Consider the following 25,054-nt stretch of genomic DNA (forward strand, 5'->3'; position numbering starts at 1 on the left):
AATGTGATTCAAAGATAAAGAAAGAAAAAATGTGCAATCACTGACAACCCTCATCTGCTGTACAGTATAGTGACCATAAATAAAGTAATAACATATTTTTTACGACAAGGCTGACATGTCTGAGAGGCAGTGATGATACCAGGCGTAGGCCTATCTCTGACTAGTTGTTTGTCATTAGTTTGCGCCTAATAATATGTTGATTTGTTCAATTTTTTCAGGGATAGCACCGGTGGCGAACAGAAGTCTTCTGCCTATGACGTATAGAAGAGAAAATAAAAGCGATGAGCTGATCAACATCAATGTAAGCGGGAGAGGCTTTCAAATATGGAAGAGTTCTTTGGAAAAGTTTCCTAACACTCTCCTCGGAAGTGAAGAAAAAGATTTCTTTTTCAACGAAAATTCAAAAGAGTATTTTTTCGATCGAGATCCCGAGATTTTTCGTCACATTCTAACATTCTATCGGAGCGGGAAAATGCACTTTCCCCGCACCGAGTGCGTCAGCTCGATAGACGACGAACTCGCTTACTTCGGAATAGTGGCGGAAATGATCGGCGATTGTTGCTATGAAGATTATCGTGATCGAAAGAGAGAAAATGATGAGCGACTAGTGGAAGACAACCCAGTGGAAACATCATCGACTCCCGTCACTCAAGGAGGAAAAGTTGCTACACGCACTGACTCCCTCCGAAAGAGAATGTGGCGCGCTTTCGAGAATCCTCATACCAGCACTCCTGCTCTTGTGTTTTATTATGTTACCGGTTTTTTCATAGCTGTGTCAGTGTTTGCAAATATTGTGGAAACGATTCCATGTGGCAAGCGACCTGGTTTTTCTGAAAATCTGCAATGTGGAGACATGTATCAGCTCGTGTTTTTCTGCCTAGACACAGCATGTGTGATGATATTTACGGTCGAATATTTCATGAGATTCTATGCCGCTCCGAATCGATGCAAGTTCCTTCGTTCGGTTATGAGTATCATCGACGTGGTTGCAATATTGCCGTATTACATAGGCCTCATTATCACAGACAATGAAGACGTGAGTGGCGCTTTTGTGACACTTCGTGTTTTTCGCGTGTTTCGCATATTTAAATTCTCCAGGCATTCGCAAGGACTACGCATACTCGGCTACACATTAAAGAGCTGTGCCAGCGAACTTGGATTTCTCTTGTTTTCTCTTACAATGGCCATTATCATATTTGCGACTGTGATGTTCTATGCAGAAAAGGGATTGAAAGAAACGACCTTCACCAGCATCCCAGCTGCCTTCTGGTACACCATTGTGACGATGACAACGCTCGGGTGCGTTCAATTGTCAAGTAACAGTGACAGTGCAATTTCAGGTTTTTCATGCCAAAGTAATTGCAAACCTTATAAGTAGTGGTTACGGCATCACTTTTCATGATATAACAGGATCAGTGTCTTGCAGTTACTTTCTGTATGTGGTAATTTTTTCCGCTATTTTGTATTGTCTAATTTTGCACAACAAAAACATAGGGTGACTTTGGAAGTTGGAGGTGGCTTCCTGAATAAAATTTTTTTTTTTTGTATCGCTTTGTAATCTCTAACCCCTACAGAAAACTTGCATGCTCTGAAAACAACATGAGCTAGCCTGGTTGACCGGTAGAGCTTTCATTCTGTTCACTGGTTTATCATGACACTTAAAAGTTCATTATTGATTGTTGAGGATTGTTAATATTATTATTTTTTTGAATTTACTTTTCACAATGTCTGTCGATTGTGAGAGGCACATTAATATTGACTTATTTCAGATACGGAGACATGGTACCAAAGACGATTGCTGGAAAGATTTTTGGAAGTGTGTGTTCCTTGAGTGGGGTCCTGGTTATTGCATTGCCTGTCCCTGTTATCGTCAGCAACTTTGGCCGAATCTACAGTCAAAATCAACGCCAGGACAAGCGCAGGGCTCAAAAGGTAGGAAGGAACTGGACACCTTAACTATTGGCTATCTGGTTTAATCTCTTCTAGAGTAGCATTTGTTTACAGCAGGGGTTCTTAACCTTTTTTGTCTCGTTTACCCCTTGCTGAATGAAAAAAGTAAAATTTACCCCCATCGTTTTGGTGGCCCCTTGTGATGTCATCGTGTCCAGTCAACCATGCGAAGATATGCAAAACATCCTTTATGTCTGGATTTACCTTGGCAAATATCAAAAACAAGCTGTTTATTTGCCGAAGACACGATTGTTCTTGACGGTGTCCTGTGAAAAATAATGTCTTGAAACAGTCGTTGAAAGAGCTACTCGCATGTCGTCTTTGGGAACTAAGCGAGATCGATGTTTTGTTTTAATAGTCAACAATGAAGAGAACCCTGCTTCACATAGATAAGTAGTGGGAAAAGGTATAATAACTTCAAATGCACGCTTAGTCAGGGTAAGAAACTCTTCGACTAATCCACACCAAAACTTGAAAATGTCACCATTGCACGATAAGACTTTGGAACAAAGCGTCGTTGAACATTGAAGATCAATCAATTCATCTTTGCAAAGATCATCGTCAGCAATACTTTCTAACTTGGGTTCGAAGAGATGAATTGTGCAAAGAGCAGAACTGTTAAAACTTTCACCTTCGAAGTAACCGTCAAAGTTCTTTTTAAGGCGGCAAGGTGCTGGCATATTTCGACTTCGAGGTCAGAAATTTCGTTGCGACTTCTACTGACTTTTCAATCATCAAATGTTTGAAAATTTGCGTAAATTCCTTTTTGAACTCTTCTACTCCACAGATCTAGTTTTGTCTGAAAGTCTTAATTTATGATTCAGTAAATTTACCCCTCGGTAGGTGAAATTTACTCCCAGGGGATAAATTTACCCCCGGTTAAGAACCACTGGTTTACAGCATAGTGATTAATGTATTTTATCAGCAGAAGGAAGCATATCTCGCGATTTCGTTGTATTGCATCATGTTTGAAATTTTGTATTCACAATTACACTGTTTGCGGCAATGGAAATAAGAAAAAGTAAAATTTGTTTTAACAATAATTTAAGCTTGGTATATGAAAAATGGTAAGTGCTCGTAAGTTATAAAATATTGAAATAAATAAAGAGTTTGAAGATCGATATTCTTGGTTTGACTGAGGTGTTGGAACAATAGTGGTCAAAAAGGAAAAATGGTTACAATTCAAGTTACTTAGGAAATCAAAACCATTTTAATATTTGTGGTAATTTGTTTGGGTTATGGGCTTCTGGGCAAATTTGGACCATCTTTTCCCAGTATGCATGTGTCCAACATCTTCTCCATTTCGGGAGCGTTTAATGTTAGATAGGTCCTATTGTACCAACCATTCTTCTTCGTCGTCATTTGAGCTGCTGAGACCGAGGGTTTATTCTTTTAGGCTACCACTCCAGTTTCAAGGTGTTCTTGGACTACCTTGGAAGGCAGCTAGAGAATAGTCACTTAGTCAGTCTTTAGTTTCATCATCGAATACACACAGATCTTCCACTCCGTTAGGTTGGTTGAAGATGATACAATCGTTAATGATGTGATCTGGGGACTATTTCTGAGCACCACATTCACAAGAAGAGGAAAATGCTATTTCCAATTGAAGCATGGTAAAAAATAAAAGCCGACCCCGTACAAAGACGGTTGAGACACACCCAAACCTGTCTCGATTGGGTCAGGCGGATGGGACGGGTGTTGGCGTCGCGGATGAACGAACGGAGTCTGATGGTGCTTGACTTCCATTTGGATTTTCATTTGTGGTCCGCCCAATTAGCCTCAGATATGTCTTGTCCATCCACATTGTTAAGGAAAAGTTGAGCGCCTGGCACAAATAGGTTTCTTGATTTTAACTGTTGCAAGACATGTCACAAGAAAGCGAGGAGATAATATTCTGTTATTTCATTTTTCATAAACTTTAACAAAATAGCATGGATTTACTGGTTTCGTTGATTTGAAATGGTCATATCAAACGCTCACAAACAAACAATACAAAATCTCATTGATGTACGATTGTAAGAGAATACAATATGTAAAGCTTTTTTCGCAGGAGACTTATTTTCTTATTTCTTATTTGAAATAGCTAAAAAACGCTGAATCTACTAAACATGGGTGGGTGTAGAAAACGATAAATATGCGTGATTTAAGTTATTGAATGTATGGTGGAGCAACTTTCATGTTTTTTCTTTTCATATAACCGAAAACATTAAACAAACTAAAAAGAGAGTGCCCCTGAACAGTCATGAAAGCGAATTCAGGAAGTACGGGAGCCAGTTAACATACAGTAACCCTGGCTCGTATACAATCCCTGCTCGGATACTATAATTATTTTTTTTGCAAGGCAAGCTATGTGCATACAGTAGTTGATGCAGGTCTGATCAAAAACTTTACATTCTGACTTATATTATGATTTATTGGAGAGCAACACAACAGATTGTTGCACCATCACGTCAGAAAATCCCGAATGACAGCAACACAGTTAACCGTCTGACGAAAATTCTTGTTATCACTGGCAAGCACATGTCGCCAAGTTGTAATGGATGCATTAAAAAGTCGATAATGAGATGAAATCGCGATATCGCTATCGAACGCCATCTCATCTCGAAACAGCTTTTTCAATAAATTATGCATCACTATCTGGGTGCTTTGCATTAGGAAAACCACGCATTAGTGTGACATTAATGCACTCATATTTTTTCTACAAGCTTTTCACATGTACTGTATGTTCTTTGAATGCTGTGTAGTCTAATAGCAATAAAACAGTGGAAGTTTGGCCTGGGCGAAACGTCAATTCAATTGAATGGAATATTTTTTCCTGTCGTTTTTATTAAATGGTGGCCTATGTTGCTGCAAACCTCACGAAATCTCCTCACGAAAGTACTGCTGAAGCATACTTTGTTCATGACATTTCTCATTTATTTAATGCTGTAAAATAGTAACAAGAACATAGTTAACCGTTCTCTCTGGCAATCTACAACGTTTCCAGCTTATGTATTGCTGGTAAGTGAGCAAAATGAATTAGAAAAGAATCGTCTTGATAAGTTGACAAATGCATTTTAGTAGCATACAGTAACAAGTTAATCTACACAGTACACTCGATAAACATGATACAACACGCAACAAAATCACACATTTTAAGAAACATGCATGAAATGCACAAGAAAAGTAGACATACACTGCATCGTTCAAGTAAACAACAAAAAAACTGCGAAGTGGCCATATTTGTTTTCAACTCAAGCAGCCACTCTCAACCAGAGCCGGAGATGACGTTCTCCGTGTCCTCAGAGCGGAAGGGGTACCCAGGTAAATAAATGGACTCCCAAGCCTGAAAAAGATTTACCAGAAATTCAAAGATGGCAGCAAAGTCAGTTCAAGCGTGTGTTCTACGAACTCTGAGTTGCCCATGAATGTTGTGTTACTGAATTTCCCGATTTGCCATTTGCGTTGACTCCCGTTGTTTATTTTCTCACCGATCTCAATGACAAGAATTCTATAGCTGTCTTCAGTAGAAAGCTTAAAACAGGATCGTGAAACTGTTTTCATTTGAGGACCAAATATACTTAACCGGATTAGACTGCGAACCACACCTTCATTCAACATATAAGTTGTCTACCAGTAGCCGCCATAAACTTAATTGGTCCTTTTTTCATTGCTTGGAGTAGCCTACAAACATAATGGCCTAGTGCTGAAACCAGATGAAGATGAAAATTGAAAACCAGAAGAGATAAATTTTTCTCTAATTGTGAGCTCTTAGGTTGGAAATGAGGAAGTGCCTTACACAAATCAGACTTCTTTCTCATTATCTTCAAGATTTTTCCGTAACTATTGATAGGTGTGGTACAAGTAATTTTCTCACGCTTTTAAAATACATTATTGAGTTAAAGAGAATTTAAAAATAGCAGTCACATTATGAGCTTTGTCAAAGCAATATTCTAAAGATTTAATCGCCAACCTACTAAATGAAGAAAGAAGTTGATCTTGAATTTCACCTCTTCAGGAACAAGATTATACCGTACAATGCTTTCATCTTCTTAATCAAACGGGCATTCTCCTTCATTGACTAGTTTCAGCAGAGTGCTGTCAACAGAGTTGTGTTGACACAATGATCTAGGCCTGGCATCAATGAAAAGGGCTGGCTCCAAAATTTGAAATTGCAACACTTTGTAAAACTAAACACACGGAAAGAAAGAGTGACATGGAGTTGGTATTTAAAAAAATTAGGGCAGTGATACTTCAAAATAACACGTTAGCTCCAAAAACGCGTTGTGGACTTTCCGTCTGGTTAGAGCGCTTCTAAAAATCTCTGGACTTATAAAATCATTTATCGTCGAAAACTATGTACCACCCCTGTCGACGCTACGAGATGTCAATCAACATCTTTGTAATTTCACCAGCATTTCATGTTGAAAAAAGAGTAAAAGCATTAAACAGTACAAAATAGTCAAAATTAAAGTATGAAAATGCAGAAATGCTCATAACCGTGAAGAATGGTGGGTTGCATCCAACCCCCACCACAAGAAAGGAACTTATTAATGATATTATTTGATAATGATTGTTCGTGTGACTGGGAAAGCCTATTTAAGGCTTAAGCTTAATCCTGGTAGTTTTGGCCACTTACTAAGGCATCGAACCACCGACGCAAGCCAGTTACCGAAACGGACAGATCAAATTTCCCGCTTGTGGAAGAGTTTTGTCTGAAAACTATAGGCTACTATTCACTGGGGAGCCTATCGCTGAATGAAGAGCTCTCCTTGCATTGTGTTGCTTGATGCATTCCATAGTCGGGTGTAACCAACTGACACATCAAGGTTGCTGTATTTCCAACCTTTTTCTTGCGCAGAGAGCAAGGTTGGCCAGAATTCGGGAAGACAAGCCTTCAAGTGTTAGTTCATTCTGTCAAACCAGGGAGGAAGGCTTGTACAACGATGACGACACATCACCCAGTTTGGTAAGATGAAAGATTTTGAAGTAAATTTTTATCATTATTTTCATGCTTTCTCTCAATTCTATTAGACTACCAATTTTTCATAGGCTACTAGGTATTTCAAACTTTAAAAGACTAAACAATGCATTTGCAAAGCATGCACATTTCTACTACTAAGAACCATGATATACGATCATTAATGACACACTACAGTAGTAGGCCTACTTCCCCTCGATCATCTTTTGCAACTAACAACACAACAAATGCGCAAGCAATAATAATAAGAAACAGACGTCTATACAATCAACGTAGCTAAGTGTTAGGCAAAACAGAACTTCACAACAATTTTGCATGTAGTGTAAACTTCTACTGTATATTAATTTGCAGAATGGTATAGAAACAAAATAACTCTCCTTTTGTTGTCCTTGAATCTATCCGGTCCGGACAGATGGTCTGTTTTGATAAGTTTGGTTTCATATCTTTTTTGTATCTCCTATGAATTTTTGATGCTGCCCACAGAATGGGAAACAAAGAGCCATCGTTATGCTTTTTGGACTTCCTGTACAAGTGCCAAAGTTTAGTTTAATGCATTGTAACAGTGCCACAAAAATAGCCCAAAACGACATAAAATATACACAAAGACGATACCGTTTTGTACTGTATTAACTAATACTCAGATTAGCAAGTTGTGTTTGCAGTTCAAATTTAAAGCTTGCACGTTGGCATGGCCTATGTGTATATAGGTTTTATTGCAAATGCGTTTATTGGATAATTGTTAAAATTTAAAATTTAGCCTACAGATTAAAAATTGCCTAATTTTCATGTTAAGTTCAATACTTGTGTTTCTGGAGTGCCCAATCAAATGAGTTACATTACGCCACTGGTTGTGTTGGTAAGACTTTTATGCAAAAGTAAAGATTCTAATTGATACAAAATCGCTTTTTAAATTTTTAGTGATATAGTGTACCATCTGCTGGTCTAACTATTTGGATGAATGAAAAATAGTTTTATCTGGCAACAGGCAAAGGATAACTGGAAATCTGAAACTCACTTTCAGTTTGTTTGTACTTTTGATCACCTTAGCGAAAACAATACACGCCAATCATTTTTTACACGCCAACCAATACCAACCAAGCACCCAACTAATTTTTCCTGCGAACACTTCCTTTTTATACGACATTTGTAAATAATCCTTGTTTGTTTTATAAGTCCCAAGGGCTGTAAGTCCGTTTCTAAACTTAAAAAGTAAACTTAAAAAGCTTCTAAACTTAAAAATGTGCTGTTTCGTTCCTATTGTATAGGCCTATGACTTTATATTATGCCTGTCAACGATGGTGTAACTATGTTCTATCCAGTAGTAATCGCTTACGTGTTGGATACAATAATTGCTACAGAATGTTGTTTAATCTGCAGCGACGATGTAGCAGCACCTCTGCATTCGTTGGTACATTCATTCGTACAACTTTTCAAGCTCTCATTCGTAAAAAATTATATCAGTTTGTAACCCGATGTATCTTGTCTTCCAATCAATGGACTTATAAACTAATGCGAACAGACTGATACTATCAATCTTTGTCTTTGGTAGGCTACATTACGACTCAGCTCTTCGGAGTTGAGCATCTGCTTTGTTTCTACTTTTTATGTTTGATTGTAATATGGACCATCTTGAGTCTGATGCAAATAAATAAAAATATTTCGTTCCTTGCGAATGGCTCAGAGTGTGACCAGGCCGATCTGGTCCGGACCAGTCTGGTCACCGATGTTGACTGTTTTCACGATGATTGTTCGGTTCGGTCGTCCCCGCATTGCTTCAACAATCGGCACTTCAGTTGTTTAATAACAAAGAAAATGCATTCTTTCAAATTCAACCAATTCATTTGCTGGTTTGAACATAAGGTTTGGTGATCGTGTCTAATCATATTCATCGATACATGTACCTTAGAATTGGATCATTGTATGCACACGTCTTTTACCATTACAGTTTTACCATCTTTTCCTTTTGTTGGTTTTGTTGCAGTACCGGTACTTTATTTCCACAATATCGTTTATTCTGCATTGCGACAAGGCAAAATAAATTGAATTGCTTTATGTCAGGTGGTTAAAGATTTATTTTAGATTAAGTGGACGGAAAGGGAAAATCCAAACTTTGTGTCCACCTTCAAGCATGTTCTTAAGTGCCCTACCAAAACACAGCCGTCTGCTCTTAAGAGGTATCGAACCGGCGCCCTTTCAAGTAGCCTACCTTACCAAGGCTCTCATCACTGGACTATGCTACCATGGAAACCACTTTGAGTTTCATTAATTTCATTTTCGATGATTTTTCTATTTCTTCTGAAAACAACTCTCAGCAAATTTTTTAGTATATGACTCATCAGACTAAGGGTTCTAAATTCTGTACATTGTGTGTGGCTTTTGGCTTCTTCGACGGTTTGATAAGCATGGATTCATTCTATTTTAGTGGTATGTGGCCATTCATGTAGATGTTACTACATAAGTTATAAATATGTTTCCGTCCTTCACAATCCAAAGCTCTTATCATTTCCGTTGTTAAATTGATCTTTACCAGGAGCGTTATGGTTTTTCAGTTCATTTATGGCTTCAGAATCAGATTCCAGTATTGGTTCATCTTCTTTATTATTAATCCCAGGAATATTATTAATACCAGGAAATTTCACTCTGTCAATCTCGGTGACCGGGCCTGCGTCAGTGATTCAAAGCCTCTACAAGTATGCGAAACTGCCAGGATTAAGCTCTGCAAGAAGCTTTCCCAGTCCGAGGATAAAGATTCAATCAATCATATCTCCTCTCTCTTGTCCATACAGGTCGCTAATATATTAGGGTGTGTCATACTTTTGCAAAAATTTATTTTTTATCGGCTATGCTAAAAAAGGTGATATTTTAATGACAATAGCAAGTCCTGATAATTTGAAAGAATTTGAAGAAGGTCTACCTACATCGATTTTCACTTGAAAATCTTCATTTTTGGCCAAAATTTGCATTTTTTAAAAATTTTCTTGATTTTATAATTTGATACCCAACTATTTTTTTCAGCTTTTTTGACTCCAGTATGGCTCAAAATAGTTACACTCTCCCTCCTAAATGTGGTTAAATGGCTCTACCCTCCAAAAACATTCTTGTAAATGATGTCAAAAAAACAGTGAATTTTGAAAAAAAAAGCCAAGAATAGTCTCCATTATTGACTTTCTGATTTGAGGGCAATGAGGATCCTGACATGCTTGTGTTTTGCAGAATATCAAAGGATATGATTACATTCTAAAACAACATTAACAATAAAGTGATAAACAAAAGTTTACAAGATAAATATGTGATAAAGTGATTAAAACACCTTCTCCAAGTGTATCAAATCATTTGTGATGCAATAATGAACTCTGGTTGCTTGATAATGGTAGCTTGAAGGTTGCTGGTTTTCCAGTTTGTTTGGGAATGAAAAACCAAGGAAATAGTAGGCTTTCAAAGATAATTTAGCAATATCCAACACCAATGTATAGAATCAATGTGAAGATTGCTGATTTAACAAAAGCCAGCTTTAGTTCAGATTGGTTTAACCTGTTCAGTGTTCACTGGGTTCAGTGGTCAGTTAGTAGCCTAAGATTGTTAAATTTTGCAGTAGCCTATGTCTGCAATGTCATTCAAAGCTTATCCAGATCGCTTTTTGATTAGATTCATCAGGCATTGTTTTAACCAGATATCCAGTGCTCGTACAATATAAGTTATAACTTAAGCTAAGCATTCAGCTAAGGTTTACCATGCAAAGTAACATACTAAGCACAAGCTATTACAGGTAGGCTACTGCAAAAAGTTTAGTCATTCTTTTGTTTTTGTTGTTTCCAGATCATTTTTACTGTTAGTAAAATTTGACTGCAGTTTTAATGAAACAGTCATTGTGGCTACTAACACAAGAAGTGCTTCCAGCTGTCATTTAAGTAATATGATAGGATGTGGCAGCAAGATGCTGCCATCAGAACTTCCAACTGTCAGAGATGTGCTGAAGCTGGGTCTCTTTTTGCGAGAAACAAGTGAGACTAATCGCAGAAATTATACACAGAATGAGCTCATTACAGATATCTACAACCAGGTGTATGCTCAGTGGCAAAAAGCTAATGCCCTATTCAAATTCCCTGTCATTATTGCAGAAAAAAGCATTATGAACCGGTTAAAAAAACTGTGGAAAAGAGCAAATGAGATTGGAAGTGGTAAGGGAAAAACCGAAGCACGCCAAAAGTTTCTAGGAAGCATAGACTCATTGTTTGACATCCTTCATTGCAACTGTGTTATAAAAAAATGTGATGAATGCCAATGTGGTTCGGGTTGTGAAAAAGTGGTTCATATTTTCTGTACCTGCACCCGTGAACACAAGATTCCAGTTATGGATTTAGAGTACATCAAGGGACAAAGGGAAAAAAATAGCAGCAAGGGGCCCCATCAAATGTCTCATGAGGATGTTCCTGAAACAAGAAAACAAATTGCAAGTGCTTTAAATCAAAAAAGAAAGATGGAAGCCAGCGAGAAAAGAAAATTTAGACTAGAAGAGAAGGATGAAATGTTCGAACCTCAAGAAGAAGAACAAGATGACTATCAAGCAAACGAAAGTCCACAAGATGGTGAATTTGTTACAGAAGCTTCTGCTTGGCCTTCTACTATAAAGCGACGTAAGCGTAACACAGAAAAAATACCAAACATTGCATTAGCTAGTTTACGACACAATACAGGCTTACGAGAGGCAGCTGAAATAGCCAGTGCAGCTTGGATGGATGCTGGGATTATATCAAAGGATGACCTATCTAAGGTGATTGACCATAACAAGCTCAGAAGAGCACAAACAGAAGTGATGAAAAGCATCGAATCCAAGCTTGAAGAGCAGATCAAAACAGAAGGAATTTCCTGTGTGTTTTTTGATGGAAGGATAGACAATACTAATTCTTATTTCTATGTTGAAGGATCTAGCCAAAAGTACCCAGGAATGGTAAAGGAGGAACATTACTCGGTGTGTAGTGAGCCAGGAGGAAAATTTTTATTTCATTTTACACCAGATACTGCAACTAAAGAAAAGAAACATGCTGAAATCATTGCTGAGAAGATATTCGAGTGGTTGGTCGAAAGAGGATTGGACAAAACTATCCTGGCGGTCGGCGGTGACTCAACTAACGTAAACACAGGTTGGAAAGGAGGAGTAATGCACTGTTTGGAAACTAAATTGAACAGAAAACTGGTTTGGATAGTTTGCGACTTGCACACTGGAGAGCTGCCTTTGAGGCATCTTATAATTGCTCTTGATGGAAAGACCGTATCTGATAGTAAGTGGTCTGGACCCCTAGGCAAGATGTTAGACGATGCGACGGAGATGGAGATAAATCCAAGTTTTCCCACGATTAGTGGTGGTCCAGCACTTCTTAATCTTCAACCAGAAATTATAAAAGATCTGTCTACAGATCAGTGCTATGCGTACAAAATCCATGAAGCTATAAAAACTGGTAACCTCTCACCATCTCTCGCTCGCATGGAAATTGGCCCTGTAAATCATGCTCGCTGGCTCACTACCGCTCTTCGATTCTGCCGAATTTGGATTTCCAAGCATAATTTAAAGGGAAAAAAGCTACAAAATCTTCAAAGCATTGTTCAATTTATCATAGGGGTCTATCTTTCTAACTGGTTTAATATTAAAGTGAAACATAAATGGACAGAAGGTCCCGCCAATTTGTTGTTCATGCTAGAACAGATAAGAAAGCAAAAGACCGAAGTGCAGCAGCTGGTCATTCCTGCAGTGCAAAGATCAGCTTGGAACGCCTTCAGCGAGACAATTTTGCAGGCAATGCTTTGTTCCCAGGATGAAAGTGAAAGGGTTTGGGCTGTTAACAAGATCATTGAACTGAGAGGAGAAGGAGAAAGCAAAGTTGGAAATGAAGCAGTGCGAGTGAGACGGGTGGAAGAGATTAATATCGATGCAACTAAGATTTCAGACATGATAAAGTGGGAAGCATCGGCTTATGAGCCACCTCTTACATGTTCTCTTACAAGCAGTGAACTGAGAAAGTTTTATGCTATTCCTATGGACGTGCCCATGTGGTCTAGCCACACACAAAGTGTTGAGAGGTGTGTAAAGATGGTGTCTGAAGCAGCAGCAACTGTTTTTACACAAGAACGAAGGGAAGGGTACCGTACATCAAATCCCAGCAGGTTCGCCGTATGCTGATGTCCAGAAATCATTCCAAACAAGACATAGCAAAGTTGATCCAGTTTGGCAGTTTCGGAACAATTTAAATATCCATTTTGCCAACTCTTGTTGTGTTTCTGTAGTTGTGCAACAATTATCTACGTGTTTTACGATGTGTTGCTGTGTTTTAAATGTTTTTTCAATTTTTTTTAATTTTTAAAAAATTGAAAAAACTTCAAATTTTCTCGAAATTTCAGATGCAAAATGATGTAGGTAAACAAACTTCAATATTGCTAAAACTTTTTTCCCCAGTACTAGGCATATATTTGCACCATTTGTTGGGGTAGCCGAGAGAATATTTATACAGATTCTAAAAATCAAAAAATATGACACACCCTACTAATATATTCTTCCCATCTTCGCGTCGCCAGATCTCGGTCAAAAATCATTTTTCCGTCTTTATTCTTGATGCAATTGTTTTGTCTTGCTTTTGACTTTCTATTACCAGTCATTTCTTTAACCTTTTTATGCATAGGCTATCTCGTGACTTGTGCGTAGGTTCTAATTGTTCTATAGTTTCACACTGTTCATCTCACCACTTTTGTTTTGCTGTTTGACACTTATGATTTATTTCTTTATGTACCGGTAGCTTAAAATACTGGATGTTATTGTCTTTGTTTCTTTTTCTTTTTATCATCAAGTCTAGAATCTCTTGATTCATCCATGGTTGCTTAGAGGCTTTATTCTTTTGTTTTAAAACTTTTTGCTTGCATCATTCAAGTTCTGCTGTAAGTTATTTCATGCCATTGGTTTTCAATCATGTTCTCAGTGTCGCCTTCTTGTGGTCCAGATTCGTTATTTAGTAAGGCAAATTTGTTGTTTACCAAAAGATTGTACTGCCGTTTCGTTTTTTTAATTGTAAGTTGATTCATATCTAACTGTTCCAAAATGGGGTTTCGTTTCGTTGTTTTTTTCAATTTTATTTGCACCTTTACAAAAACTGGATTAAGATCAGAGTTTATGTCAGCTCCTGGATACGTTTTGGCTTGTTTTATTGAGTTCTTGAATCTTTGATTTATCATAATGAAGTCAATTTGGTTACGACATTGATCTCCAGGGCTATGCCATGTGTATAGTCGTCTGGGTGGTTGTTGAAACAACGTGTTTGCTATTATCAGCTGATTGAGTTTGCAAAATTCCAATAGTCGTCTTCCTCGTTGGTTCATTTCTCCCAATCCATAATGTCCCTGTTATTGGAAATTCATATTAGTTTCCAAATTTCGCATTCCAGTCTCCCATTATGAACGTAATTTCATTCCTTTTGGTATATGATAAAACATTGTTTACATTGTCATAGAATTTTTATATTTTATCATCTGTATGATCTTGTGTTGGTGCATATACCTGTATGACATTTATGCTGAAAGGGGTTCCTTGCAGTTTCATCATTATAATTCTGTTGGACATAGGCCAATATCCAATCATTGCAGATGCCACGCTTTTCTTCATTAGAATTCGCACTCCATGCATGTGTTTACATCCGTCTGAATAGATCATTACAAAACCATCATCTGCTATTTTACCATCATCTTTCCAGCGTGTTTTACTAATTCCCATAATGTCAATACCCATTGCTTTTGTCTCCTGTTTTAAATTGTCATAACGCCCTATAGCAGGGGTCACCAACTGGCGGCCCGCGGGCTGCGGCCCGCCACGCTTTTATATGCGGCCCGCAGAAGGTATCACCGCACAAGTATAACCAAAAATACTTTTCTTGAGGAGTTAAACAGCATGAAGACAAAAAATACTTTCCGGGAAGCATATTTTCGCTTTGCATACGATTCCACCGACCTACCAATCAAATTGTAGTTTTAGGTAGGGGTCGTTTAAAGTTATTCCAATGCGATGTCCAGCCTCACTGTCCCAGTAGTTGATTAAAACGTCTGTTTTCGAATTTCGAAAATGTCTGTGAGCATAGTGTTGCTTATTTTAAGTTTGTAAATGTCCTGTAAACATTAGTGTGCGTTTCACCGTTATTGGATTTCACGAGCAGTGTTCCTTTATGCGAGTTTTTGTTGGCAAAATAGGTCGGTGTGCCAACTCAATTTATAATAAATTGGAAAAATATTATATAAATTCAAAGACTTTTTCTGGTATTATGAAAATATTTAGCTTAGTACTTGCAAAATGTTGTTAATCAACAATTCTTTCCATGCTAATAAGCATCGCAAGTGACATTTGTCTAATAATCAAAGAAAGACGGTTTTATAGACTCTCACAAAAAGGATGAAAAACCAACTCATTGCTTTTTTAGATGGAACACTGTTTATGAGTTACAATAGAAATGTTTTTTCGGTGATTTCCACAAGCGTTTGTTTCATGGTGCCTGGTTTGTTTCTCCCTGTTATTGGAGCCTATTTTTCGCTGATATGTTTGCAGGTCACTACTGCTGGCTGTTTTGCGATGTGTCAAACATTTCCATGTTTACTGAAACTGTTAATGGCAAGATATCTTTTCTGAAGCGAAGTGACAACACCACTCTTGCTTGGCGATGAATATTCTGATAAAACCGCTCGCCTGGCTATAAGTGCGCCTAACAAGTGGCCTCGTTTATTAGGCATTGTTAAAGAAGTCAAAAGTGTTGTTAAAGGAGCTTGGCCTGGCACTGCTGGCAGTAGCGTTGTTCGACTAATTTTGTTGCTACGGCATTCTAAGATAAATATTGACAACATGTATCGCTGGATACTGGGTACGAAATGCGTTCTTTTTTAGCATAAGAATCAACCTACCTAAAATTTTATTAGTGCGGCCCGCCACAGCTCTCCTAAGTGCCAAAGTGGCTCGCATGCAAAAAAGGTTGGTGACCCCTGCCCTACAGCATGCAATGTTCGTACATTCCATGTTGCTAGTTCGAGAATCTTTCCTCTAGTTTTCAAACATCTTCCGTCAGGCTCATGCCGTCCATAGAGCTTTGGGCATGTGCTGTCATCATAGTTGTCCATACTGGTAGATGGAGATGCTCCTTCCCTGTAGCAATTGAAGAATGTCTCTGCAGGGGTCACGAATCGATCCTTATATCTCACTTCATTGTTACTGACGTTCATTGTAGACTACGGATAAAAATATTCGATGAGGCTCCAATCTCTTTCGAGGTGACTGGCCATTACTCACTTTGTCAAGAGCACGCCCTAAGAGCCATTGACCTGATTAATGAGTTCATTTGCCTCCCAGCCGATCCAGTCTTCATGCACTTCATGGGATTGACTTCCCAATAAAACATGCCAACCGCAAACCATTTAGACGTGCACCTCACTTAGTTTAGTCCGGCAGTCGAGCCGTTACCAGGGTGTGGCCATTGGTGTGCATTACCAACTACAACTACATGGAGCCATAAGTGAGAGTTAGGATTTCAGTGGAGGACCAGAATTCTCTACCCACATCCGCGACTGGTAGGAACAGAGGCACTACCTCTCATGAAAACCCCTACACCCCAATACCACACCCAAAAGCACACCCTCACATGAAAACCCCTTCACCATAAATAAGGCCTAACAACACAGAAAATCAACAGACAGCAGCCTCAAGCCAAACAAAGAGCTGAACTAAAGAACGATTCACTGACTGACTTCAACACCATTCATCATGTAACACGACTAGGGAACTGTGTTCCGAAAGCGAGTGCAATTCACTATTACTACAGCGAACTCGCAGCATCAGGCTGAAACAGGTCGTTAAAATCTACATTGTGAAGTTGAAAAGTAAAATTCACCAACGTTTCATTGGATGAGTTGTGGGTTAATATAAACAAATTTAAAAGTAGATATTGAAATTCTGCTGCAGTTATGAATCCCTTATTTACAAATTTATGTGAATAAAATTTCTCATCTTGCCAGCAAATAAAAATCAATCACCGAGCAGAGTGGTGAAAGCCCTGGTTCGACGTTCGAAAGGGCGACGGTTCGACACCGCTCAAAAGCATGCGGCTGTGTCTTTGGCAGGAAACTTTAAGGCATGGCTGGTGGTGGACAAGAAGATTGGCTTCCTTGCGTTCTGTCTACTTAATCCACATCTTCAACCTAAGGCGTAAGCCTGGGTACGAAAAAAAAGTGTTAACCTGCTATGAAAAACTTCGTACATGACCTTCGAGTTGTTCGAAAATTGTTAAGCCAAATGCATAATTGCACATGCTGCACTCATCTTCAAAGTGGCCGCCGAAGTTGGTTGGTTGGTTTTGAATCTTTATCCTCGAACTGACAAAGCCTTGATAGGTTATTCCTGGTAGTTTCGCATACTTGTAGAGGCTCTTGAGGCAGGGCCGGTTATCGAAATTGGCAGAGTGAAGCTTTGCGATTGTTGAAGTGTTGTTACTGGGGAATGATTCCATTCACTAGGTGCCGCTGAATGGAGAGCAGTCCTGAAATGCGTTGCCCAAGCGCACACCCCGAGAGTCGAACCAGCGCCGCTTGATTGTGAGCCGGGCGCGTAACGACTGAGCTAACGGGGCGGACACTGAGCTAACGGGGCGGACTTAGTTTTACTACAATAACGGAAAAAGAAACACAAGGTCACCACGATTATGTAACAACAATACAAAATAGACACAATCATAAGAAGTTGTAGGATATTTGTTGTCGTAAAGCAAGTTCATTGAACCCAAGCCACAAACTAGTGGATAATGATAAGTATGACTCTACGATTCAGAAGTACGATACGACAATAAACTGCAATGAAAAGTACGACTTGCTTTAAAAACATGTATATTCATGTAAAGTTTAGCAAACACCGAGAAAAGTTTGTTTAAAAAACTATTGCATGCGAGCCTTTGCGTTACACAAGGATATTAAAGCAACTGTTTGATTTGGTTCGAATTGAAAAGCAACCATTGAATTTTTAATGTTTGCTTTTGAAATTTGGTTTGAATAGAAAAGTTATTATTTGGCTTGCAACTAGCTAAGCAATAACTGCGTCTTCGAACTGTGCAATCCATAATGCCAAAATTTTTGTTATTCCAGAACCAGCACTTCGTTGAAAACAAAAAATGTGACGTCATGCCCAATAAATTAAATCGAGATGTCAGAGCAGACGAATTGGTGAGTTCTGTAACATCTTCTCCTCCAGAAGAAAAGAGGAATAAGTTTTCTCTTAAAGTTTTGTCACGCAAAGATGATGGATGGCACCAGCAAGTATATTCTTCCATGCACGAACCAACTTCATTCGAAAACAATGCAAACGGCATCTCTGTAGAGAAGGAATTTCCGGATACTGGGTTTGTTACATGACGATGCTTAGTAGAAAATGATGTTGATAGTGACTAGCTAGGGTGCTAGACAATGTTACACATAGTAGCGCTAGTGTTCACATTTGATTTATCAACAGACTAAGAGGAAAAACAACCAACAAATTCTCAATCACAAACCAGTTTATAAGAACATTTAAAACCTGAAAAACATTTAAATTTGCTTGCTTATTATTTTCTGTACTTTTACCCTATTTTTTCTAAGTTTCAAAATGCACGAAACTCACCAAGCAGGGTTTCAAAAGTTATTAGTTAATTGCTATTGGCCAGTAAATATTAAAGACTTGCGAACATTTACATGCACATGATCGTTTTAGTATTACGTTTTAGTTCGTTTATTTTTTAGTTTGTAGCCTAGACTAAACTTGGTATAGCCTACATAGGCTATACGCATCCCTTGGTCAAGTTCCATCCCATCCACCCCCCCCCCCCAATAAAAAAAACTAGAAAAAGCATGAAACGCTTCTTTTTGTAAAACTTCCTCTCCAGCTTCGCCTGTATATTTGTGGCCCAATATGTTTTACGACGTAGCCAACAACTCGTATTTGATCATAATCATCAAAGTTACATTTCTCATTTCTGTAGAAGTTGGAATTAAAAGTTTTGATTCAACAGTAAAATTATAAATAAATATTCAAATTCACTTTTTATTGGCGACCTAAGAATTTCAATACTTATTTTTTTGAGTTTTCAATAACCCTTATGGTAATCAGACAAAGGCATGTAGGGCGTATAGTTTAAACGGAGTGAGAATAGTTCTATCGGACATATGACATATGCTGCTATATTTATGTATTTTTAATGCAATAATGCTGCAATAATTCCGTTTGCTATTTTCACAATGATGAGGTTTGGCAAGCACGATGAACACAAAACTTTAGTCTGTGCTATTCATGATCTTCCTTTGGCAGAAAAATTTCGAAAATATGTTCAAGGTGTTTTCCGCTTTCCTCTATAATAGTGATGCTCCTAACATATTTTCCCGGCAACCTCAATTCACTCTTGTTTTTGCTGAAATGACTTTCTCTGACAATTTTAATGCTAACTTTGCTCTTAGTTCAACAATTTTCTTGCGATCAAAAGCTTGGCTGCCCGACTTTAATTTCTTAGCACCCATGACTCGACACCCATTGCTTCATACATAGCCTAAACGGCATAATTTACCACATACCTTTTAATGTACTTAATGTACATTGTACAGTAGTTAAATGAGCAATGTTTTTACTTTGGAACGTTGTATTTTTTTAGTTTTTGCTAAGCACTTGCCCAAATAGATATTTGCTGTTACACCCCTTCATTTTCTTTAAATCCTAATACCTATATATGCCGCTAGTGGAGCTACATGTAGCCTACTTGAGAGGTTACTGTTATTTTTTTATTTACTTGTTAAATAGATAAAGTTTAGAAAACAAATAATTTAAACGTTCAGTTCTGACTCATGATTAGGGTGGTCAATAATAATAGGCTACAGTAATCCCCGTTCATTAAGCCTACCTTGGGACATGACGAATTTGGGACTATTGAGCGAGGGACTATTCTCTGCCACTTCTATATATAGTAATTTCGGATCGAACTAAATTGGGCTTAATAAGCGGGTGGGCCTATTAGCTGTTGGCTTAATAAGCGGGGTCTACTGTAAACAATAACCATGCTTTATTTTGAGCCCATCGCGACTTAGGCTACAATATCCTGCAATTACAGATGCAATATAGCAGATCATAGGAAGCAGCGAAGGGATCTACTGTAATGTCATCGAGTCAGCTGCTTCCAATATTTTAACATGCTATTAAGGTGATCTGCCCAAACAGAGCAAATAAATCGATAAAGTAGGCCTACCCAAACATTTAACTTTTAAATATTGCGAGCTTATAGTTAAATTACTGAACTCATCCAAATCCAACTTTCCTAAATTTATGATCGAAGCTTGTGCTGTACAGAAATTAAAAACTGACTCCAACTGCCTCTTGAGTTTTAAAAACTTAGTTTATAAAAAAAATGCGTGGAAAGCGGCATACTGCACTTGCACTGCATTTCCAAACAAAATTTTGTACCTTTTTGAATCATAGTTTCTTAACCTTTTTTTTGTTTCAATCAAATAAAATTCATTTGAAACACGCTTAAAAATCGATTAGAAGACGTCTGAAAGCAATTGTCATGAGAGCAAATGTGTCGACGCATATTTGATGCATTTCAGTGGTTGATTCTAGATGAACAGTTCGGTTTATTTGTTTTTATTCGTGAGAGAAGAGAAAAACTGTAAATTTACATTGTACAAACACAAATGGCAAATAGTTTTCACAACAAGGATGGCAGCGGAAGACCTGAACCACTTTGTTGTGATTTTATTGATGTTTAATTGTACACTGGCATGACCTAAATATGTAGACTCGGAGATGTACGGTACAAAAGGTTTAGAACTATCAGATTAAACTGAATTTAATTATTCCAGAAACAAAAAAGATATGCCCGGACTATGCGATCAATCAGCTAATTTTGACCAACCAGTGTGTCCACGGTCAGCAAGCTGCAGTATCTCTACTCGACTGAACACGGTTGACAGCGCTTCCGAAGAGCAAAGTCAGACCCAAATTTCTGCCATTACCACCATTGAACAAAGTCAGGCACCTCGCACCAGCTTCAGTCCACCGAGATCACCACCAACTTACAGTCTAGCGGTAGCTATGACACCCCTGTCGTCAGATTCGTCATCATCGCCTTCGGGAGTGAGTGGTGGGTTATCATCGTCTGGTTACCGTCTTGCAAGTACGAGTGAAGATGATGAAAATCTACCCCACGTGATCACCACGAAAGACCATGGTGCACACAACAATTCCAATTCAAAGAACTTTCTTACTTCGCGGAGCCCAGTAACTTCCCGACCGGAAGAAACAGTGATGGCGTGCATTCATCCGCCACGGACTGCCAGCGTAGAACTAAGACTTCATAAGTCAGTTGAAAAAAGTGGAAATCTCCAGGCAAACTCAATTCAAGCGTCTCACTTATAGCGGCCAAAAATGGCAAAACAAATTATTTCTCATAGTGCAACAGAACATCGACTCTCCAGCTGTGATGTTATTTTCTGTAGCCTGTGGAATATTAAGATGTAAAAATGATGTCAGGGGATAATGTTTACAAAATTAATAGCCAGAGTACAAGTATAATTTTTTCTCGTTGCCTTGCTGCAGGCCGCTTACATCAAGCTGTGATAATGATGGCGTGATTGGGCTTTCAGCATTTTGCCCAAATAACTGCTAACAAGCTTTGTCGTTCTTCTGGTCACTGCCGGCACAATTAACACGAAGTGTGACCAACGAAACTACGTATTTCCTCTGGCTGGATACATTGAATTTTGTTAGAAACATAAAACTGGGAGAAAATATTGAGGCTGTATTTAAGAGTAGGCGACACTTTTAATTTATACGCGAGCGAATCCACCGGACAAGCTGTCAAGGAAGTATAGTGTTATGTATTATTTTGTTGTGTGGTAAATGTTCGAAGTCATTTGTAATATCTGTAGGCTATTTCATCTGTCGTACAATATTGTGGCTGTTTTCACTGTTTGGTGCTAAGAAGTGTACCGATTCAAGTGAATTTTCATATCATTTCCAACACAAATTGCAACATAACAACATATTCATCGCAAGGCTTTCATGTGCTGTAGCCTAGACCTATAGTATAGCGCATAATTACACCTCATCCGCATCTTTTCTATTATGGCTACTAAACAGTGCACACTCGAATTCACATTAAACCTGTGGGTAAAATAAACGTTGACAAAATACTAACATCATAAACAGCAATGACTCAAAACCTGGCTGCGAATGGTTGTAGGGTTTTCCTAATAATTGGCTGTATTTTTAGTGTAGACTTTTGGTTATTGAGATACTCTGAGTCTCTAGCTACAAAACTGGTAATTTAGGCTTCTGTGTAGGGGTATGATTTCCTACAAAAATTAAACAAGTAAAATAGAAATATTAAATATATTTGTTATAAATTTAATATTTAATTTATTTGTTATAATTTTTGTTATAAATAAAAATTACAAGTTCGGAAAATTGAAAAGTACTGATTCTGTCTCTACCCAATTTAGTTCATTGCGACCGGTGTCAGAAGAGCGACATTCTCCAGTCGAGACATTAACTTTCTCGTTCTCGTGTTCAGTCCGTTCGCTTTGCAAGTCTGTCACTGAGTGTGTGCATTTTTCAATTCCTCGCTTATTTGATAATATACTGGTAATACCTTTTTATCAGTAATAACCTATCGTTAGAGTTATGAAAGCAAAACCGGTTACATAGTTGTGTCGCTTTAGAAATACAGATGTGTTGAGCTAAATTCCATGTGAGTGACATTGGTTCCCGGCATTGGTTCCCGGCATTGGTTCCCGGCATTGGTTCCGGCATTGGTCCCGGCATTGGTTCTCGGCATTGGTTCCCGGCATTGGTTAAACAGGAAGCGTGACCGAATTTCGTGAGAACAGAACTTAGGTTTTGAATTTGCAGTGTTGAAATGCATTTTGCAATTCTGATAAGTTTTGGTTAAATGTTAAAATATAAATTTGTTGCTTAAAATCATGGTACATGTTACACACTTCCCTCCTTACGGCAAAATAACGGATAAATCATACTACAATAACTCGGTTATACATGATGCAAATAATATACAGGTGTGTGATTATAAGATACTTTACCGTACAAAGAAAATTGACAATTGTAGGCTAACAATTAGTAGGGGAAGACACATGACCCCCCCTCCTTTCATGGGATGAGGAGATTAAACGCACACATAAGCAAGTAGATAATACATACTGTTACTGAATTCTATTGTTGCAGGGGTAACACTCGTTTATCATAATAGATAGCCTAAGGCGATGTCGTAGTTCCCTGGAATCCTTTCGGCTTAGGACGATATACACAAATTGCAGTTGCAGGGGTAACACTCGTTTATCATCAGAGATAAGGCGATGTCGAAGTTCTCTGGAATCCTTTTGGCTTAGGACGATATACACAAATTGCAGTTGCAGGGGTAACACTCGTTTATCATAAGAGATAAGTGATGTCGTAGTTCCCTGGAAGCCTTTTGGATTAGGACGATATAGGCCTACAGTAATTGCAGGACTGTAATACAGTAATTGCGGTTGCAGGGGAAACAATTGTTTATCACAAAAGATAAGGCAATGTCGTAATTCCCTGGGAGCCTTTTGGCTATTTAGGCAAGACAGCAGTGGCTTGACGAATGGGTTGGGCACAGTTTTACCTCTTGTCCAAGAGGGATGAAGTTTCGCCTCATGCTCAGGAGGATCTAAGAAATAGGGCAGCTGCTATGTTGCTGCGTCATTCTTGAGTAAGCGTTACGAATAGTTTTAAAAATAAAATACACAAATAATGTAGGCTAATAGGCAGGTAAGTGTTCATGACTGTCCATGCCCCGCCTCCGGAGAGATAGGACTTGACACTCATAGAAGCAAACCAGAATAGTATTAAGATAGCGGTGAGCTACGCGTGCGCGAAGGTTGTGCTAGACGTAGATGACGTTCATGAGAGTAATATCTTTGAGGACCAGATATGCTATACACAGGGTTGCCATACCGTCCTTATTTCTAAGATTTGTCCTTAGTTTGAAGGGCCAGGTCTTAGAAAACTTAAATGTCCTTATTTCTAAGAAATGTCCTTATTTTCAACTTGCGTCCTTATTTTGTCTTATTTTCAACAATTACAGAACTTCAATCGTTTTCCTCTGGTATCCGGTGTTGCATAATATTCTAAAATTAGTCTAATTAGTTTCCTCTAATCATCAGATTCTTCAACGCCAAAGTTGGAGTGCAAGTGCGTCTTCTTGACCTGCGATCAATGCCAGGCGAGACCTCGGCACAGATCACAAAATTTTTCACTCCTCCATTCAAGAGAATGGCCTAGACATGAAACAGCTGTCATCCTGTTGTGCCGATAATGCACCAGTAAATTTTGGAGGATCACAGCATAGTGGAAAAAACAACGTCTTCTCTCGTCTCAAAGAGCAAACATTGCATCTGATCCCCAGTCGGCTGCCCTGCTCATATTTTTCATAATGTAGCAGAGAAGGGATCAGAGCGCCTCACATTTGACATAGAAACAATCGTAGGCTACTGAAGATTGGTAGCCACTTCAAAAGCCAAAGTGGTAGAACGATGAGGCTCAAGCATTTCTGTGAGGAGCTTGATACCAACTACTCGACTCTACCAACACACACGCCGACTTGGTAGACCACACTTGATGCTGTACTTGAACAAATGATCGTTCTTTGGGAACCACTCAAAGTTCATTTTCTTTCGCTGAAACATCCACCAAGAATATTGGAGGATTTCTTTAAATCAGAAGAGTTATTGTTCATCGTATCATTCCTCCACAGCGCTCTCTTGCTCTTCAATAAACCACTGTTACTCCTGCAAAAGTCAACTGCATTGTTTCCAGAACTGGCAGAGATAATTGAATCTTTCAAGATCAAAGTATTGCAACGTTAGTGTTCAGGGTTTTTCGGAGTAACAACAGACGAACTACTAAGAATAGTCGATGAAGAGCATGCTAAGGTTCTCAAAGCGAGCTTCCAGGAGTTCTACACCATTACATTAGAATATATCAACAAGTGGTATCGATTTGAGAAGCATCCAACGCACGTCAACTGGACCCTGCTGAAAGATCAATCAATTGAGTACCCGTACGAGGAAATCAAGGGGTTG

General features: G+C 38.5%; 1 protein-coding gene across 1 annotated transcript in view; it reads left to right on the top strand.

Moving 5' to 3' along the window:
- LOC145788255 (potassium voltage-gated channel protein Shal-like) overlaps positions 1–22,488 on the top strand; it is a 40,411-nt gene extending 17,923 nt beyond the window's left edge. Inside the window, exons 2-6 of the mRNA XM_082600034.1 lie at positions 219–1,299; positions 1,770–1,932; positions 6,791–6,898; positions 18,059–18,312; positions 20,792–22,488. Coding sequence (XP_082456160.1) covers positions 219–1,299; positions 1,770–1,932; positions 6,791–6,898; positions 18,059–18,312; positions 20,792–21,347 — 2,162 coding nt within the window. The 3' untranslated portion in view covers positions 21,348–22,488. The remainder of the gene's footprint in view (positions 1–218; positions 1,300–1,769; positions 1,933–6,790; positions 6,899–18,058; positions 18,313–20,791) is intronic.
- The last annotated feature ends 2,566 nt before the right edge of the window (positions 22,489–25,054 follow it).

This window comes from Aplidium turbinatum, chromosome 2 (assembly GCF_918807975.1).
Source record: "Aplidium turbinatum chromosome 2, kaAplTurb1.1, whole genome shotgun sequence".
Classification (NCBI taxonomy): Eukaryota; Metazoa; Chordata; class Ascidiacea; order Aplousobranchia; family Polyclinidae; genus Aplidium; species Aplidium turbinatum.